At 50.0% G+C, this 19,647-nt stretch overlaps 1 protein-coding gene across 4 annotated transcripts; it reads right to left on the bottom strand.

Moving 5' to 3' along the window:
• Positions 1–237: 237 nt before the first annotated feature.
• Positions 238–18,305, bottom strand: ZNF488 (zinc finger protein 488). 4 transcript variants are annotated; one of them, XM_017962809.3, is made up of 3 exons: positions 18,162–18,287; positions 14,614–14,796; positions 238–3,681 (listed from the first exon to the last, which is right to left on the bottom strand). In XM_017962809.3, the coding sequence occupies exon 3, from the start codon at positions 3,519–3,521 to the stop codon at positions 2,550–2,552; it is 972 nt and encodes a 323-aa protein (XP_017818298.1). In that variant the 5' UTR covers positions 3,522–3,681; positions 14,614–14,796; positions 18,162–18,287; the 3' UTR covers positions 238–2,549. The 4 variants fall into 4 exon arrangements, 3 of the variants coding, with proteins under 3 accessions (XP_017818298.1, XP_009212699.1, XP_003903695.1); XM_009214435.4 differs by having other exon boundaries at positions 14,614–14,764; XR_001906332.3 differs by lacking the exon at positions 238–3,681 and adding an exon at positions 10,720–13,552 and having other exon boundaries at positions 18,162–18,305.
• Positions 18,306–19,647: the final 1,342 nt, after the last annotated feature.

Raw genomic sequence — 19,647 nt, 5'->3', positions numbered from 1 at the left:
CATCACCAAATCACCAGCACATACTTGTCTTTGAGGCTCAGCTCAAAGTGCCCAGGGTTGCTGAATAAATGAATGGAAATGGATCCACTCACTCAATCCCTTGCCAGGCCAGGGAGACAGCGTAGGTGAAGGAAGCTCAGTACACATGGAGGCTTCCAGCTACATGGCAGCCTCCTGCGACCCTCCACAGCCAAAGGAAGATTGCACACATATTCAGACCCAGCTTCTCACACAGAAATTATTTCCACAATATTTATTATGCACCAACAGTATGCCATGCCCTGTTCTGGGCACCAGGGATGCACAGTAAACAAACCAATCTCTACCCCTAAGGAGCTGACAGTGTGGCCGCAGCAAATCAACAAGACAACAAACAGAAAGATGGTTGCAGATGGTGAGACATGCTGTGAAGGAAGCAACAGGGTGATGCGGCTGGGAGTGACAGAGGCTGCAGGGCTGCTTTACAGGGAATCTGGGAGACTTCTCTAAGGAGCTGACCTGTGAGAAGCAGCCCTGTGGAACCACAGCAGCAGCGGCACCACGAAGAGCTAGAGAGAAAATGCTGAATGAAGCCCAGGCTTGAGAAACGGCATGAGAGCTGCGGTCAGAACACGGGAGCAGACAGCAGAACAGCAGCGAGGTGGTATCGCGGGGTGCCCTCTGCCCACTGCCACCTGTGGGCCTCATAAGGGCAAGCTCAGCCCATGAAGGTAGCAGGCATAGCTTCAGGGGAGTGTCAGAAACACTGGAAGTGTTATAGCATCATCTGCAATTGACTCATTGTAGAAATGGAAAGGAAACAGCTCTTGCCTCCCAGGGCTATGATAGGATTCACTATAACATCTGTATTCTTCCAGTGCTTATGCTATTGCGTGGCACACAGGGACGTGAAATGAGTGTTTGCAATTAACAACAGGCAAGGACTTGTTTGTGAAGCAGCTGGCAGGTCCTGCTGGGGCCTGCGGGGTCCTTAGGCCTGTAAGTGTGAAGGGCAGCCACAGGGTTGGAGGCATCATCTGAGTTACACGTTCAGAAGATGATCTGGTTGTGTGCGTGTGGGCAATGGATGGGTGCATGGCGAGAGGCAGGAATGGAGGCAGCGAGGACATCAGAGCAGCCAGGTGGGAGTGCTGCTGCCTGGAAGGGTGGACAGAGGAGAGCAAGAGAAGAGGTGCAGTCTGGGAGGCTGGCTGAGATCCCCACCTGCTCACCCTGGCTTATTCCCAGCCACAAGCCTGAGCTCTGTGCTGGGGGGCTGGAAACTGCACATCCAAAGAACAGTATCTGACAGTGAGGTGGAAACCAGTGCAAAAACGACACTGGCTTGGAAACTCCCCACAAAGGGCTTTCACGCAGACTGACCTGTGCAATGTCAAAGAGTACAGCCTGGGCTCCACACATCCTTAGGAACAAGGGCCGATGCGGGTACCTACAATAGCTACTGACCGAAATGCAGTAGATAATAAATGGTACCTAGAATGCTCCCCAGCTTCACAATCTGGAAGCCCAGTTTTTGCACATGTCCTATTCTTGGAAGGTAAAAGGGCATGTGTGTAGGTGGTGGGGAGGGGGTTCTATTTCCCTCTACTCATATACTCACAATGTAAAGAACTATGGACCAGGTGTTGGCTGGAATTACCTATTCCAATTCTTCACCCTCCTGTGGAGGGGATGGATGCTCACTCCCGTGTCACAGCTTCATCAAGGGCAGCCTACACTTTTCCACTCCTCAGTATTGGGCCTGGTTCTGCCACTTGTATGGGCTGAGAGGACGTTGGCAATGCGACCCAAGCAGAGGCTTCAAGTGTGCTTGTTAGACTCACCCTCTTGTGTTCTTGGCATAACCGCGAAAGAAGCATGCCCGCTCTGGGTAGCCCACCAGCCGAAGAAGAAAACGAACATGACTTGATCAAATCTGAGACTTGCTGCCAAGCCCAGCCAAGCGCAGCTTAACCTGAGCCAACTCACAGACTCACGACTGAGACAGATGCTTTAGCTTGTATGCCATGGAGATCTTGTTAATGACAATAGCTGACTAGTACAGACATCATCACAAACCTCATTGACTCAGTGCTCAGGGTCTGCAGGCAGAATGCTGGCCACTTTCCGCACGCCTTTCATGTGACCTGAATGCCAGCCTGACACACAGTGTTATCATCTCCACTTCACAAACGAGAAAATGGGGACTCAGCACGTTAAAGCTCTTTGTCCGGGGTCACAGCTGGTATGTGAAAGAGCCCAGATTCGAATCCAGGCTTGGGTGCCTCCAAAGCCCATGATGTGTGCCAGGAGTCGCCCCCGCTCTCTGTGCCTGTTAGGGCCTTTACCCTGGATTTGCAAAGCCCATCACTTTATTTCAGGACTTCATTTCCCTCAAAACACATCATGCAGGTGTGGCTTTTTCAAATTATGCCTGAGCTGTTTATCTATGAATGTCAAAGGTGGCAGCTCTGCAAAGGACCATGACATCCCCCTCCAGGCAGGCCCAGGGAGCCCCCTTCTGCCAAAGGCTGACTGCCGCACCCAGCAGGTCACTCTGCGGCCACCTGCTAGCTGTGAGAAGTCATGTGCCGGGAGAGGTGGTGGCGCTCCCGGAAGTGCTCCTGGCACACAGGGCAGGCGAGGGCCTCTTCTCTCTGCTTCTGAGAATGTGTATCAGGCCCTGCATGCTCCTTTTTGTGGTGGGACCGCATGTGGAAGACCAGGTCGGACGTCAGGCGGAAGGACAGGTTGCACTTTGCACACCAGTTCTGGGTGGACAAGCCCAGGGAGGTGAGGGTGGGTGGCAGGAAGGCCCAGGAAGTGGTGGAGGATGACGAGGGTGGGGGCACCTGGGCCTGGGTGTGCTCTAGCCACAGTGTGGGGGCACCCAGGAAAGTGCTGCAGAGTGGAGCATTCTGTGGCAAGGCTTGCAAGTTCCAGAAATCACCAACCAAAAGCTTGGGAGTTGAAAGTCGACCCCAACAAGCGAGGTCTGCGGTGTTGAGGAGTCCAGACAGCTCCCCCAGGGTGTCTGCACATTCCCCTGCAGGGAAGACTGAGGTTGGCCCAGGCCTCTCTGCTGGTCGCTTGGTTGGTTTGCTAAAGGCGCTTCTCTGCTCACCTCGTGCTCTGCTGGGCCACACAGAGAAGACTTTGCTGCCGGCTGGGCCTCTGGGGACGTCCTGGGTCAGCTGCAGGACGCCAGGCTGGCCTGTGGGGTCATCGTGCTCCCTCTCCTGGGCCTGAGGATCCACCTGCCAGTCCTTCATCCTCGGCAGCTCCGTGAAGGCGCTCTGACTCTGCTCCCCACGCACCTTCAGGGGCAGTGGCTTGCCAGGTAGGGGCTTGCCTGGGGCTGCCAACAGTGCCAGCTCCACACTGCCCACATCCCGGCCCGCCCTGCCCACAGCAGCCTCAGGGCCCAGGCGGTTTGTCTTCTCCAGCAGCACTGGCTTGCGGCCCCGGCCCAGCTCAGGTTCACTAAGTCGCCATCTGTTTTCAGCCGATGGGCTCAACGGGACTCCCTTCCCAGCTGCCATGGTGATCACCAGGGCCGGGGCCACAGGATAAGCAAGGTGGCCACTCTGGCAGCCATCAGTCTTTGCGGGTTTGGGGTTCTGGAGGGCTTGGCCCAGCAAGGAGCCATGAGATGTGGAAGCTCCCTGTGACACTGGGCTGGACACACTCGGCCACAGGGCCCTGCAGAGAGAGGAAGTGACAGGCAGTGAGATGGGCATCCATCACTCAGGCACAGTGCATCATGAGCTGGCATCAGACAGGACCCTGACGCTCAGGCCTCCTCCGCGGTCTGTGGGATGGGTGTGCTGACCACACCACGTCTGAGGAGACAAGGAGCATGGATGGCACCGTCCTCCAGGGCCCACCTCCCTGAGGCAGAGTGGGGACAGGGGTCTCTGCTGAAAATGCCCAAGGGCAGCAGCCCCTACAGCTCAGTAGAGAGAAATGCAGGATTCCCCTGTTAGAAGTGGTTCCTGGGGATTAACCAGCATGAAATGGACAGTCTGGAGGTAAATGGAAAGAGCCTGCTCTGGGGACTGTGTTAGGGCCTTGGGGGTCCTCCAGAAGTTTCTGGGTCATCTGTCAACAAGTAGACTCCATCATGAGGAAGCCACGTGCCCTCAGCCCCTGCTCCATGCTCAAGCTCCCTCTGGCCCTGGTGTTGAGGGCACAGGGAGGCCGCAGCATTAGGGCCGATGTGTTGGAGGATCATGGACTTCATGGTCTTTGCTCCTCACGCAGCCCTCTCTGTCCTGACCCTAATGTCAACCCATTGCTCCTCGGGTTACCAGACCTGCCTTCCGGCCTGGCGGCCCCTTTGTCCACATCACATTCCCTGTCAGCTTCTGTATGGTCTCCAATTTTCTCAGAGCCATGCTTCTTGTGAGAGTCATGTGTCCCCACTCTTCCCCCAACTCCCAAGTACATGTGGACGGCTTTATTCCCACCATACCTGTGAACTCATTCCAAAATGCACCTCAGGCACAGCCTCCCCTTGAGGCTTCCCCAGTGCTCTCAGACACAGACAACACTCCCTCCTCCATGCCACCACTGTCCTGGGCACCAAAGGCCTGCATGCACCACGTGCAACATTGTATTTACTTGTTTGTGGTCTGCTAGAAGGCAAACTCTAAGAAACAAATATGTCAATTCACCTTCACATCTGCAGTACTTAATCATGCATGCAACAGGACGGGAGCTCAGGAAGCTTTTGCTGAATGAATGAGTGAATGAATGACAGGACAGCAACTGTTAGAAAGAAGTCAACTTTGTCCTCCCAAAGAGTGTGGCCTATGACCTGCTCCTGCACAGAGAGGAGAATGTGAGCCCTCCATATTCCCACAGGGCCAAGGGAGGAGACATCCACATGGTGAGAAGGGCGACGAGCCGACTGCAGCCTGGCTTCTAGCTTCTCCACCTCCTGCTCCTACCCTGTGCTCCCTACCAGGCACTTGGCCCTGCCGAGTCCACAGCTCAGGCACAGGTGGGGAAACCACTAGCTGTGGCTGAAGGGTGTGCTTTGCTTTCCAACTCTGAAGTAAGATCAAACTATGAAGCCCCACCAAGGGCATCCAGCCTCTTCCCATTTCCTTATCTCCCCTTGACCCTAGTTCCAACCCCAGTGAGAACCCACCCAGTTTTTCCTTAGGGAATAGCCCACCAGCCTGTATTCTCAGAGCTCTCTGAGAATACAGCTGATTGGCCTGTGGGTGCCAAGAGTCACCTTAAGAGTGGGGGTCACACAAGGGCCCGGAACTCCAAAAGTACCTTCCCTCAGGCGCTGGACTAACAACAGTCTGACCATGGCTGGGAGAAGCAGGCTGAGGGGTCAGATCTGCCTAACAGGAGAAGGAAATGAAGTATGGTTTATAGTAGTGAAAGCAACAAGCAAGTAAATGCTAACTCCAGAGACATGGTGAACAAAGCAGGATGCATACGCAATGCAAAGCACTGTGCAGCCTTGGACAGTGATGCTCGCTATGCTTATGATCAAATGCTGATCATGGTTTATAGTGGTGAAAGCAACAAGCAAGTAAATGAGTAACTCCAGAGACATGGTGAACAAAGCAGGATGCATATGCAAGACGAAGCACTGTGCAGCCTTGGACAGTGATGCTCGCTATGCTTATGATCAAATGCTGATCATGGTTTATAGTGGTGGTTTATAGTGGTGAAAGCAACAAGCAAGTAAATGAGTAACTCCAGAGACATGGTGAACAAAGCAGGATGCATATGCAAGACGAAGCACTGTGCAGCCTTGGACAGTGATGCTCACTATGCTTATGATCAAATGCTGAGGAGGCAAAAGGACAAAAAGATTATAGATTTGGTGTTACCTATTCTATGCACACACACACAAAATGCATACACCAAAGGAAAAACCCTAGGAGGAAACACAGAAAACGACCACCAGGTCATTTGTTCATTGATTCCCTCTTCCGTTCATTCCACAAGCATTCGCTGAGAGCACCCAGCATGCAGGTCCTATGCGAGGTGCAGTAGTGACAGTGGTGATGAGGCAGTCCTGAGTTCAGCTGTACAGAACACAGGGACCTGCACATGTGCCAGTGTTGCAAACAGGCAATGGTGGCATCTAAACTGAGCTCTGAGGACCCAGAAGGGGCTGCCCAGAGTTCACAAGAAGCTTGCATGGGGCCTGCGGTGTGGAGAACCTGAGGGCTCTCTGGGGGAACTGAGCCTAACACAGTTCTGCAGTGGGAGAGTGCTCAGGGAGGGGCAGGATCCAGAAGCCAAAATAAAATGGACCTGACTGTTTTTAGAAATAAATGATTCATGTTTTAAGTGTGGCTATAAAGACTATGCAATAGTATGGGAAAAAACGTTTATAATACAATGTTAGTGTCAGATATAAACATGTTGTAAAACAAAACAGGAAAAAAGCCTATCTACCAAATAAACAGAAACATGAAAGAAAACATACCAAAGCAATACGTATGTGAAAAATAATTTATACTATGTACGTACACTATATAACATATAGTATACATAGAATGTATACATAATACACCGTATAATATGCTATATATGTAATATGCTATGTACTATGATGATGCTAGTATTGGAATTTGGGGGAGTTTTTTCTTAACTTTCCAATATTTTCAAACTAGTCTTATTTTAGCATTTTGTTTTGTTCTGCAGTCAACTGTTTTAAAGGGGGCAGTGCCCTTTTCTGCTTGGTTGGGGTCAGAATTCTGTAAGGGATTTTCACAGCCCAGTGGAGCTGAAGGCTCTGTGACTTCAGAGATGCTACTTTCGTAACTGCTCCAGGAAATAATTCGGAGGTGAATTCCCCCTGCTGTCTACTCTCCCTTGGAAAAGAGGAGTCCTAGGCCCCACACTGGAGTGCTCTGGCTGGAGTCTCCTGGGAGCGGAGGGGCCTGCCCAGCGGGCGGGCTATTTCTCATAGGGGCTTCACAGTCTGTTTCACGCCGCCTAGAGAGACCTCACCTCTGCCAAGCCTGGAACTGAGCATTCCCTGGGCCACAGGAACAAAAGGAGAGCTTCGGAAGAAGGGTGCCTGGGCACTCAGATCAGATCAGATCAGCTTTTAGGCAAAGTGCATTTCATTTTCTGTTCATTCGTTCAGTAAACATGCACAAAGCACCTACTATGTGCCAGGCTCCAGACTACATAAGACTGGTGACTCTCAAAACTGAATTCTAAGTAGTTGGAAACGGCTGGAGAGTAGGGTGAGTGTGCAGTGTGGCCTGCGGCGTGGCCTGGAGGATGCATGTGGAATTCAGAGCAGGAAGGTCCCCTGTGGAGGCCCAGAGAAAACTTCAGGGCTGGACGCAGTCCTGAAATAGCAGCCCTGGCCTTGCCCATGCTTGAATGCAGGAAGACAACCTAAAATGTGGAGACAAAGAGTAACTGGCCGAGAACAGAGCCAGTGATGCTCAGGGGAGGGACACTCTCCTGTTGGCCCTCCCCACCCACCCCTGCCATGCACCGGCCTGTCTCCAGTAATATGTGGTAAGGTCTTTGCTGGAAGCTCAAGCCTCCTCTGTTTTCTGAGCATGGAGAAGACAGAGACCAGTGTGAAGCATAGGTCAAGAAAAAAAATAAAGAGAAGGAGAAAACAGAGAAAATGCATAAAGATTCCCAGCTAAAAACCTTCTTCCATCTCTATCACTGCCCCAAATTTCTCCAGCGCTCTCTGTCATGAAAATTTCAGAAAGTGCATGACAAAACTTTGCAAATGAAGTCAGGGGTCACAGGCAGGGGAAAGTACTGGTTTCAGACTAGGCCAGATAAAGAAAAATATCAAAGACATCAGCAGAGCACCCACCTCGCCCACGGGACGCCTGCCGCAGTGAGCTGCCACACGCCTGGCCCAAGTAAGAGGTGGACACACTCCCCTGGCAGCCACCATCTGGCGGTTCTACCTCATGTGTGTCCAAGGCTCTTGATGGGTGGGAGGGATGGGCAGAGGCCGCTTCATTCCCCACTGGAATCAGGCACCTCCTGCCAGGTGTTGACACAGATGTGAGGAAGGAAAGAGGCCACACCTATGGCAGACTGAGCTCTGTGGCTTACTCCGCCTTGGCATGTCATGGAGCCACTGACCCCCATCACACCAGATTTTTCCAACCCCAGCAAGCATGCAGAACTCAGCCACCCTCAAGGAGTCTCAAAAATAAAGCCTGTATTGCTTGGCAAGTGAGAAATTAGGTCCATGCATATGGCAAAAGTTAGACACAGTGAGCTTTGCTGGTCTTTCCCTCGGTTTTCCTTCCTCGAGAACACTCTTAAAAGAACAATCAAAATAGCAATTAAACAAAAATGTCCCTGTTATCCTTCAGAGAGCACGATACCGTATTTGCTTTACTGTAATGACTATTGCATCTATTACCAAGCTTCAGACTATTAATAATACACAGGAATACCAAGAAGCAAAATAAAACAGAAAGGCACAAAAAGTAGAATGGGAAAGACGTGGGTTCGAATCTCACCTCCATGCACTTATTATGGAGCTTCAGCTGCGTAATGTAACTTCTCTGAATATTGGGCAATCGTGAAATGAGTGGGAAAATAATGCATTTAAACAGGATAATAATATCCAGAAGGAGGCTCCCACCTCGCCCGGCCCATGTCAGTGCCTCAGGAATGTTCATTTATTTCTTTGTGGTCAAGGGACAGGAACAAAATGAAGGACATGGAGAAGTAAACAAAAGAATCAATGACTATATAGAGCCATGCTGCTGGGACACGGGACACCCTCTCCAAGCCTATGATGGAGACAGGCAAAGTCTTCCGTAGACGGAACATCACTCTCCTAACTAAAATACTTGCATTCTCAAAGACACAAAATGTGCCACTTTCTTAACTGAATAAACGCAGGCAGCAGGGTGAGGAAGGACAGCCCAGCAGGCCTTGCCCAGTATACCCTAAGAGAACACCAAACATTCCGCTCTTAGGTGTTCCACCCACCTACACTGTTTTATTCCCACGCCTTCACCAGATGTTGAAACGTGCTGCCAAATCAAACCTAGACATAAGACAAACCAAAATAACAAGGAAAGCTTGCTGGTTAAGACTGAGAAACAGCGTGGGGTGGGCAAAGTTAAGACACTCGGGTATGAGTCTCAGCTTCAGTGTTTCGAGAGGGCCTTGGACAGGTCCCTGTCCTTCAAAGACCTTGCTCAGCTGCAAAATGAGGAGGCTGGACCAGGTGGCCTCTACGGTCCTAAATACCATAAGGCACCGAGTGATATCTTTATGTGGCATTATGATGCATCTCTTGTGATCAATCTGGTTTTTTAGACATTATTTTGACAAGCTAAAGGGTAAAAAATGCAGATCTAATAATCAACTGTGCAACAGCCTGATACTTCTGTCAGCCATAGCCATACCCAGACTAAGCTGCTCTTCTAACATTCATGAATATTCGAACACAAACAGGACTGCGGACTCCTTCTAAAAGAGGTGGATTAATAGGTCCCAGGAGCAGATCCCTGGTTACCTTGACACTCCACAGTGATTTCTCATATCCCTTAGGTTCCAGCAATCAGGGCTTCCTAGCTGCAGACAGCGACCTCTACCCAGGTAGTTTAAACAGAAAAGAACTTATTAAAGGGTATCATGCAGCTCATTAAATCTCTGTGAGAGACACAGACCAAGTTTGGGTGCTCTCCAAGGGTCAGGATAGCCAGAGAAAAAAGCCTAACAATGCCCTGGCACTGTCTAGTAGAAACTCTGCTGGTATCAGCACCTATCACAAGGGATCAAACTCCTACAAACTCCACCACAGCCACCCCACAAGACCAGATGTCCCTGCCACTGTGAATGACAGACATCACCTGCCTGCCAAAGACTTCAGCTCATGGGACTCGACTGCACATCCAGGGCTGGGTGATGTACCTGGCTGCTTGTGGGGATCTATGCCAAAGGCCTGCACCCTGGATGCAAAGGAGTCTGGGAAACATGGATTCAGCTTCCCAACCTCTGCAGTGCAGGAAAACCAAGTGAGACGGGGTTAGAAATGGTTGTTGATTGAACCAATGACAGGATCTGTTACTGTGGCACTTAATAAAGCTCACCCCCTGAGGAAACTGAGAGGACACAGTCATGCAACTCTGTCTGAAGGTTTTCCTCTCTGCCTGCAACTTGATTTTCTTGGCATGTGGCCAGTGGTGTGCTGGAGCCAGCTCACATTGGCTTGTGAGATGATCAGGAATGTTTTGAGTTAGCTGTTTTAACTCAGACATTATTCAAAACTAAATTATACAAACTTACAGTCATAGAAATTGTATTAAAAACACAAGTAATACATAGTCAGAACCCATCACTTCCTAGGCATTCTACTACACATTCCCGTTGCTTACGCTGTGGACGCCGCTCTGCCTGCCGGTGCGGGAGCTTGCCACTGTCCACTCCTCCTCACACCACATCTAGGGATATCGTGAGTGGCCATAAATCAGGAAGTCAGTAAGAATGGGATCATTTATGGAAATGCTATAAATCAAGGCTTGATTTCTTGTTTTGTTCAGTGTCTGGACTTAAGAAAGTAATGGGAAAAAAATTGTCAATAATGCAGATTAAACTGAAATTGTTGTCTTGTCAATAGCTGTTATATTGTGAATAGCTCACAAAAAGCTGAGGGACCATTCTTCTAGTATTCTGAAACTATTATGTGATTTACGAAAGAAGTTATTTAGATCACTGACAAACAAGTGAAGTTCTGACATATGTTCATTGTTCCACTTTCGTCTTACACTTTATTGTAAATGAAAATATTACCCAAAATTCATGTTGGAGCTACATGCTGAGAACCAGTTGTTAAACACTTACCAGCACACCACAGCGTGTACCCCATATACTTTCTAATTCTGGGCACCAGAATAATGAGAGGCCCTCCTGGAAGGGGCAGGAGGCCTCCAAAGGGCAGACAGATACAAAGACAAGAGAGAGAGCAGAGAGAACGGCACACACGAATGCCAGGCAGTGACAAGAGTGGGTTAGACGTAAATCGAGAGTGTGAGGACTGTTTACGGGTAAGACCACATGGTCTAGCCACAGGGAGGCAGACCATATCTCTTAGGGGAGACAGTCATTCATTTATTCTGTTGGTCCGTGGGGAAGAGACAGCCTGTGTCTGATCTATCTCTGCAGCCCCCACAGGGCATCTCAGGAAGAGTGGGGTGGACTGCAGGGTCCCCCTTTGCCCAGGTTTTTAAACCAGCTGTCAGGAAAGGAGGAATACACAATCTCTATGACAAGAACAGTCAGATGGCTTGGTTCTGTTTTATGCTACTCAGCATCCTTCCTAACCAAACCCAGTTTCAGTTTGAGAAGCTGCTTATGTGTGCCTGGTACTGGAACTCTCTGAATAGCTCAATTCTGGTCTTTTTTGAGCTTATTTCTCCAGTTCTCCCTCTGACACTGTGATCTACCTGCCACCATAACCTTCTAATTAATTCCTTCTTGACAAAGTTAGCCAGAGTCCGTCGCTGTGGTTTGCATCCGAAGAATCCTGATTGCTATGGATGTGACAACTCACCTCAGCTTGGAGCGCTATGCCTCCAGGACTCTCTCACGGAACACACACACACACACACACACACACACACACACCCCACATACGGCTGCCACCCAGAGGCGCTGGCTCAGCCCTGCCCCTGCACCTGTCAGCATCTAGCAGCAGCTGCCACATTCACAGAGCACACAGGGCTTCCGCCTGCCAGCTCTGACTTAATTTGACTGTGCTTGCACCCTGGTTGAGGGCAGTTTTCCTTCCTTGCTAGTTGCCATACTCATTTTCTCTCCTGACCCTCAGGAGTACCAGGCCACTTCAGGCACCTGGGGACAGGGGCTCTGCAGGCATAGGTGCACAGAAGGACAAACGTTGGAGCAATGCACATGCAGGCTTGGCAGGATGGGTCTGGCTGTGCCTGGCCCCCACCCGCACACTAGGGGGCAGTCACCTGACCACCTGGCCCTGCCCCTAGAGACAGCATGTGTAACCTCATCTCCACTCACCAGAAGTGCTCACTCTTGGTTCTCCCCACACATGAATCCACTCGCTTCTCCTCTGCTCCCCTGTCAGAGGTTTGTGAACTGTCTGCCTGTGCCAAACTGGACACCGATGGGTGGACCAGCTTTCAGCCTCACCCTGGAAGTGCCCATGGTGTGGAAGGGAAGACATGCAGTGACCACATGTGAAGGTGCCACCCATGGGGAAGTGGCATCAGCCAGCTGGGATGCCTTCATCCCTACCCACCCTCACCAGCCCCACCCTCAAGTTCTGGAAACCAGAACTCAAGTTCTTCCAAGTGCCCCCATCACTGGTGAGTGGTACTGGCAAAGCCAGACCCCACTCACCATTCCAGAATTTTCATCCTGAGAAAATATTTATCCCAGGGTTCAGGGAGAATCTAGGAGTGGATGAGAGCCTTATTCAATGGGGCCTCCATGGCTTGCTATGCATAAATATAACCTGGGCCAAATCAGCTTCTTCCTCTCCCTGCTTCCTGCCCACCCATGAAAGGATGTACCTGTGTCCAGTCACTTCCTGCAGGAGCTCTCAAGGAGATGAGACAGAGAGGCCAACCCTCTCACAGAGTGAAAGCACAGGATAAATCAGAGAGAAAGCAAGAAAAGTGAACATAAAACCTCAGCGTGCCCTTTTGTCACAAGCTTTTGCCCAGCTCCTGTGGAACATCGCCACCCCGCCTTGCCCTGCAAACCACCCTATGTGACTTCTGGAAGTCCAGGTCCTTTGTCGCATGGAGAGGATGCAAACCACACGCTGCAGCAGGCTCTGCACCACTCCTGATGCCCTTTTTGAGTGGATTCCTCAGAGGTGGTGCCTGACGTCAGAGATTAATGTCAGCCAGTGTCTCCCAAAAAGGCAGAGGCAGAAACATCACTCCTCTCTGTGACCCTGAGCAAAGCGCTCAACCTCTCTGAGCCTCAGGTTTCCATCTGTAAAATGGGCTCGGGCTAAGCTGTCTCTCCAGTCCATCCCAGACCTTCCCATGTATGACTAATGGGATGAAGCCAATCTCCTTTACAGCAGGATGGAACATTTGCCATCAGGATGCTTCAGGGTGTGAGAACAGGAGTCACCATTTATCGGCTACGTAAGTGTCGACATGACAAACGATAGTATTAATAAATGAAATAAGGCACCTTGTTCATTTCATTTTCATAAAAACCATATGGGGGAAGCTACGTGTCTCAGTTCAGGTGCACTTATCTCCAATCTGCCAAATGCCATCCTGATAAACTGAGGGCAGCATCTCAGCTTTTAGAGACCATTGTGGATCTGGACACGGAGAACTGCTGAATTAAATATCCCACCCAGCTTCACAATCCATCGATGTTAACATCCAGATCTTAATAAGAAGGAGCAGGAGGATGGAGAAAATGAGGAGATGAAACTGAGAACTATCTGGGGACCTTTCATCCCACCCAGGACCCGCGAGGGTCACTGCTGTCACTGCATCAGCACCGCATGGAGTAAGGTCAGAGAGGCCAGGGCACAGGATGTCCTCCAGAACCCCGACAGAACAAGGGCCAGACTGAAGACCTGCAAGGTGGAAAATGACGTGAGTCTGGCATGACTTGTCCCCAGGGAGCCCCCGCCAGCTCCTCATGCCCGGCTCTCCTTTGCCTACAGACTCACAGCCTTTTTCTTACTCTATGATCTTTCCCAGGGCTAACATCAGATTTGAGTCTCATCCACCTCCAGGCTTCAACTTCAACACCTCTCAGACAGCACCTCAGATGAGGGAATACCATTCCAGGTCACACCATGCCCTGGCCAGGGCGTTCTCTGGGTCAGGGCCCCGAGGCACACCCACAGCAGCCCAGGGCTGCCAGGCTCCTGCTTTCTTCCGAGGACCGGCCTGCACCCTTTGCACCTGCAGATCCTCCTCTGTCCAGACCACTGTGGGCACAGTGCAGCTGCACCTTCCTCCCCTTCACAGACACCAGCTGCCCTAGACGGCGATGGATCTATGAAGCCCTATTCTCCTGGCTCTGAACATGATATGAAAAGATGCTTTGTGGTCGTCAGCTCTCCTCAGTAGGCTCAGTTCACACCCGGGCTCTCGCCCCCTGACACTCTTTACTGGCCCTTGTCACTCTGTCATTGTGAGTGTCCTGGGAAGGGCTCCTCTTGTCCTCCTTGGCTCTTGTCCCTCTGACCTCAGCAAGACATCTTTCTGAGCCACACAGATGTCTCTCATGGCCACCCCATGTCTTTCCTACTTGAAAAAAAGCAGATTTCATTCCAGGACTAACCCACCACTTTCAGAGCCCTCAGATCACGTGAATCACAGAAATCAAGTGATGATCTTTGAAACTTTCTGAAACTGAGCTCCCCAATTTCTACAGGGGATCTAACCATGCCTGGCCTTCCCCACCAACACAGAGCACATCTCCCCAAGGCTCCCAACCCAGCTGGGCCATCAACCAGGATCCCCTATTGCCCAACTCAGCAGGTGCTGCATCCTGGGAGATGAAGCCTCACATACCCCATGGTGTTAAGAGCTTGTGGTTCTCAGTTTATCACCCATCCTCTGGACCCTGACCGCACACTGATCATTCACTCATCTAGGAACCACTGGCCACATTCTCCCACATTACCTGTCTATACCTTAACCAGGTTGTCTCAGGTAACCTTGGAGTCTTCCATCCACATAGATGTTAAGTGCACGGGCTCCAGGGTCAGCTCTGCTCTCTCCAACCTGTGACCTTGGGCAAGGTGTGGGTCCTCTCCAGGCCTCTGTTTTCTGATCTATAAAGAGGGTGACCTTGGTGTTTTCTTCACTGGGTTGTTGGAAAGATTAGAAGAATGAATATAGAGAAAGTGCTAAGAAATCTGTCTCAGTAAACATTAGGGGTATCACTTCTTATCGCAGAGTGCAAAGGGATAGAGTCCACCCTTTGGCGGCCTTCCCATTACTCCTGAGCTCTCAGGGACCAGCGCACAACAGTGTTTAATGAATGACCAAACGGCCTGGGCATTTTTCTCCTTCCCACTACACCTACAGAAGAAAGAACTCTTGGCAAACAGCTGGATAACCTCTTTTTCCTGAGATGTCTGAAGTCACTCCCTGACCCAAGCCAACTAGCCAGCCTCAAGTTGTTCTGAGCTGCAGGTCAGGCACCAGATCTTATTCAGAGACACCATGTACCCCCAACTCCCCCATGCAGTGCTTTGCTGCATCTGCCTTTCTCTTCAGCTAAAACACACAACAGCAGAAAATGCCTCCTGTCTTCCAATCCTTCGGTGTCCCTAGTCTCTGGAGAAGCTCCAGACCCTTTTGGAAGATTCCAGAGGACAATCATCTATGGGTCTTTTCTGCATTTGGATTGTGAGGTCCTGGGGTTTCCTAAGAAAGGGAATACACCTGTTTCCAGGAATTCTCCTGGCTCTGGCGCACTGAGGAAATTAAACACGGAAGGTGATCCAGGCTTTCCCAGAGGCTGACTGGTGGCACTGGGGAGATGAGCAATTCCTGGTCAGCCCCTACAGGCTCTGTGGCCAGCTATGCCTGGACCCCTCTAGCAGCAATGCCTGCTGCATTCCAGGAAAGCTAAGTGCAGGAGACTGCGGACACAGCCAGTACCCATGGAAGCAGGGAGAGTGGCCCTAGTGCAACATAACTTGGCCATGTGGACCCTCATAGGGGTGGATGCAATCTCATCACCCACTCAGATACCTGAGACTGTGCAGAAGCAGGGCCAGTGAAAGCAGAGGGCAAATCCAGTGCTTCAATGGGGCCCTGCTATGCAGATGGAGAGTCTACCATGGATATGACTGAGGATGGCCAGGACACAGAACAGGGAGCAGTGTTCTGCCAAACAATGCCAATAGGCAATGGCTGGTGCTGTGTGGAGTGATATTTTAGATGTTACACGTGCCAGGGCTGCAGCAACATGGAAGTCACATAACGGGACTGAATTAGCCCTGGTCACTCAGGCTCCAGGGCACAACTTGTGTTCCAAATCAGCCCTGCTACTACCTGCCTGACCTCAGACAAATACTCTGGGCCTCCATCTCTTCATAAGTAAAACAAGAACAGTGATCTTCACTTCAGGCACTCACGGACGGGACTCAACAGGGCTCTGTACATGCCAGGCAGCAAGAGCACAAGGAACAGCAGCTCTTTTCCTAATACAACTAGAGAATAAAGGTGGAGCCTGAGACGGTGGTCCCAATTCCACTGGCAGCCTTCTGGGGAAAAGTCCATGATTTTACCTCAGCTACTCCTTTTGACATTCCCAGGTTCCAACAATAGCATCATCTAAGGATAAAAAGACAATGATGTTCTTACAGAGACACTGACCACTAATGAGGAACGATCAGTTTAAAAATATTGAAATTCATCCTTTTTTAAAAAAAAAATTGGTGTGATTACGTGTTTCAAGCAAAAGTTGCCACTTCTTGGATACCCGAAAAGAAATCTGCCAAGCAAAGCAGACATGATGATTCTAAATCATTTGCAAAGTCTTTTACCCCTCCCCCGAGAATCCTCACATATTGGGGATCAGGGATTAGATATAAAAGGCAATTTAACTTTTTAAACCAGAAAAGAGCCTCACAAATCACAGTTCCACGCACATACCTATGAATTTGTCCAAAATATCTAGCATATGCAAATTCTTTCACTGAACACACTGCAATGTACCTTCATCACACTTAATTTCTGTTTAATTCTGTGTGATTTATCTATGGCCAAATTTCCATTTCTGTATCAATCAAAAGTAAATTAGTTGAATTTTCATTAAAGGTCATAATAAACTACAATATCATGTTAAATTATTTCCAAGAAGCAAAAGCTTCAAGCTTTATTGGTAATTAAGATCTTTACAAACAAAGGCTCTTTTATAACTTAGTGCATATATATTATGTATTTGCGTGTGTTTGAACACATAAATATTATGTGTCATAAATATCATTAAAAATTAAATCACATATCTCTGATAAGATTACATTTTAACCAAGAAACAAAAAATTGCCTCGATATAGTTCTATTTTATCCCTCAAAAATGAATGAGGCTTGATTTTCTAGAGTTCGCCCTTTATGCATCTATGACAATCTTTGACACTAACAGGAAATATTTTCCCCTTGGCCCTCCTATTTAATGTACATAAAATCATTAATTTCAAATGCCATAATTACTGCCATAAAATGCCTAACGTCTCCCTCAGGAGTAATTAAGTAAGTTCATTTCTGTACATCAGTGGCATTGGCAACTACATATTTTAGAAATTTACTGTTAATTTCTTATTTCCAGGGGCCCTCAGATGTTTCAGGTGCAAAGCTCTGGCCTCCCACTGTCTTCCCACAACCCTGCTCTGAATCCTGTCCCCTCCCTCCCCTGCACCTGGCATTGCATAACCTGCTCAGAAGGCAGGTGTGGGTGGGAACTCCCCTTAAATGCTTCTGCATGGCTTAGCTTCCTGCTGTGCTGTCTGTGTCTATTAGTAAAGGCAAAATGTCAAGGAAAGGATTCAATCAACCCCTTGCCTCTAAAACCAGGTATGTTCTTTCAGCTCATTCTAAAAACTCAGTATAATGTGATCATTTGGCATTGTTTTGTTTCCCAGGAAAGGCAGTGAACAGGTTACACGTCCAGATCTTTGGATATCATCTGTTGGAGAAAGGATCTGGGGCTGATGCATGGTTCTTACCCTACTGCCCAGCGCAAGCCTGGGCTGAGAATAACAGAGCAATACACGATAAACCCCGGGAGGGGCAGAGGGAGGGATGAAAACAACTGCAGCCTGAAAGTCACCCTAGGAGAAAAAAAAAATCATAGGCAGAATTCTTGAGTGCTGAAAAAACAGCGGGGAGAGGGGGAAGGTGAGGGAGAAGGATAAAGAAAGAGAGGAAAAGAGGGAGAGGGAGAGAGACTGACACGGAAGGAAATGAAAACAGGAAGACAATAAAGAAGAGATAGAGGAGAAAAAGTGAGAGAGGAGAAAGGGAACAGAAACGAGGATGAGACTCGGAGACGACATGAGAGAGCTAGAGGAAGCTGGCGACATTGGGAAGGAAAGGACCCCACAGTCAAAGGCAGGACTCAACAACCCTGTCCTGGGGAAAGGCAGTGGAAGTGAGATGGACCCCGCCGCCCGCGCCTGCTCGCGGTTCTGTCCCTGCAGACAGGAGGGCGCGCCTCACCTGGGCTCTCTGGAGATGTGGAGCAAGAGGTGCTGGGGCAGCACAGCCTCCTCCCGGCCAAGAGCAGCGCGTGGCTCTGAACTTGGCGCTGGAGCCCTGAGGGCTGCCAGGTCCCGCCCCAAAGCCGCTCCCGCCTTCAGGGCGTGGCCTCGGCTTCGCCCATCCCCAGGGAAGCTCCAGCCTTCGGGGCGGGGCTTGCGGGTGGGCGGCCCCGGCGGGGGAGGGCGGCGCTGGCCAAAGAACCCCCAACCCCGGGAGAAAACCCCGTTCTGATCCTCTGGGCTGCCCGGCCCTACCCCGGCTCAGCTCCCAGCTGGCTGGTCAGGGTCTGGAGCCAGCGCCTGCGGGAGGGCGAGGGCGTCCTTTGGAGGCGGCGCCTGCTCCCGCCGACCCCCTCTGGTCCTGGGCGCCAGACCTCGCGCTCCTGGGCCCGCGGGGCCTCGGCGAGGCGGACGGGGGCTGCGCGCGGTGCCTGCGGCTCCAGTCTGCGCCGAGGACCCCCGCGGCCTCCAGGCCCTCCTTCCTCGCGCAGCCTGGCGGCCCCTCGAGCGGCACCTCCCCCCGCCGAAATCGCCCAGCTCTCCCCCCCAACCCCCGGGAGCGCCCGCAGCCTCTGCTCCCCAGACCCCAGCTGTGACCACGCAGCGCTCTGGCCAGGAAGGCGGGCTCCGCGACTCGGGCCGTGGTGGAAAATGACAGTTCAAATGCGTTAAAATTAAGAACTTATACTTCGATTAAAAAAACAACAAACGGAGTGAAAAAGGAAGCCACACACTGAAAGAAGATACTTGCAGCAATTGATAAAAGATTAGTATCCAGGATATATACTTTTAATGAAAGAGAGGAACACCCAAAGCAAAGAATGGATACAGACATGAATAGGCACTTCGGAGGAACCATTAGCGACCAAAATCATGTGAACGAAGGAAGTCTCTAGAGTAATTAGAAAATGCAAATTAAGACCACAAGGAGATGTTTAATCATTAGGTATAAGTGTTAAAATATAACAATAACAAGTGTCACGGAAGGCATGAAGCAAGAGAACCCTAATATGCCCCCAGCATGTTAGTAACACCCATATTAGTACAGCATAGAAGTACACCCAATTTCATTGATTATAAAACAACACTAATTTAAGATATTCTATTATACTAAATACAACTCCAAAAGAGGGGGGAAAACTGACAACCAACCAACTCAATGCTTTTCATCACTTGTAATTTTTAACTTATATAAAGAAAGATATATTTTAGACTGTATTAATCCATTCTCACACTGCTATAAAGAACTGCCTGAGACTGGGTAATTTATAAAGGAAAGAGGTTTAATTGATTCACAGTTCAGCATGGCTGGGGAGGCCTCGGGAAACTTACAATCGTGGTGGAAAGGGAAGCAAAACAGGTCCTTCTTCACAGAGTGGCAGGAAGGAGAAGAATGAGTGAAGTGCAGAGTGAAGGGGGTAAAAGCCCCTCACAAACTCATTCAA

Source organism: Papio anubis, chromosome 11 (assembly GCF_008728515.1).
Source record: "Papio anubis isolate 15944 chromosome 11, Panubis1.0, whole genome shotgun sequence".
NCBI lineage: Eukaryota > Metazoa > Chordata > Mammalia > Primates > Cercopithecidae > Papio > Papio anubis.
This window is presented reverse-complemented; position numbering and strand designations above follow the sequence as displayed.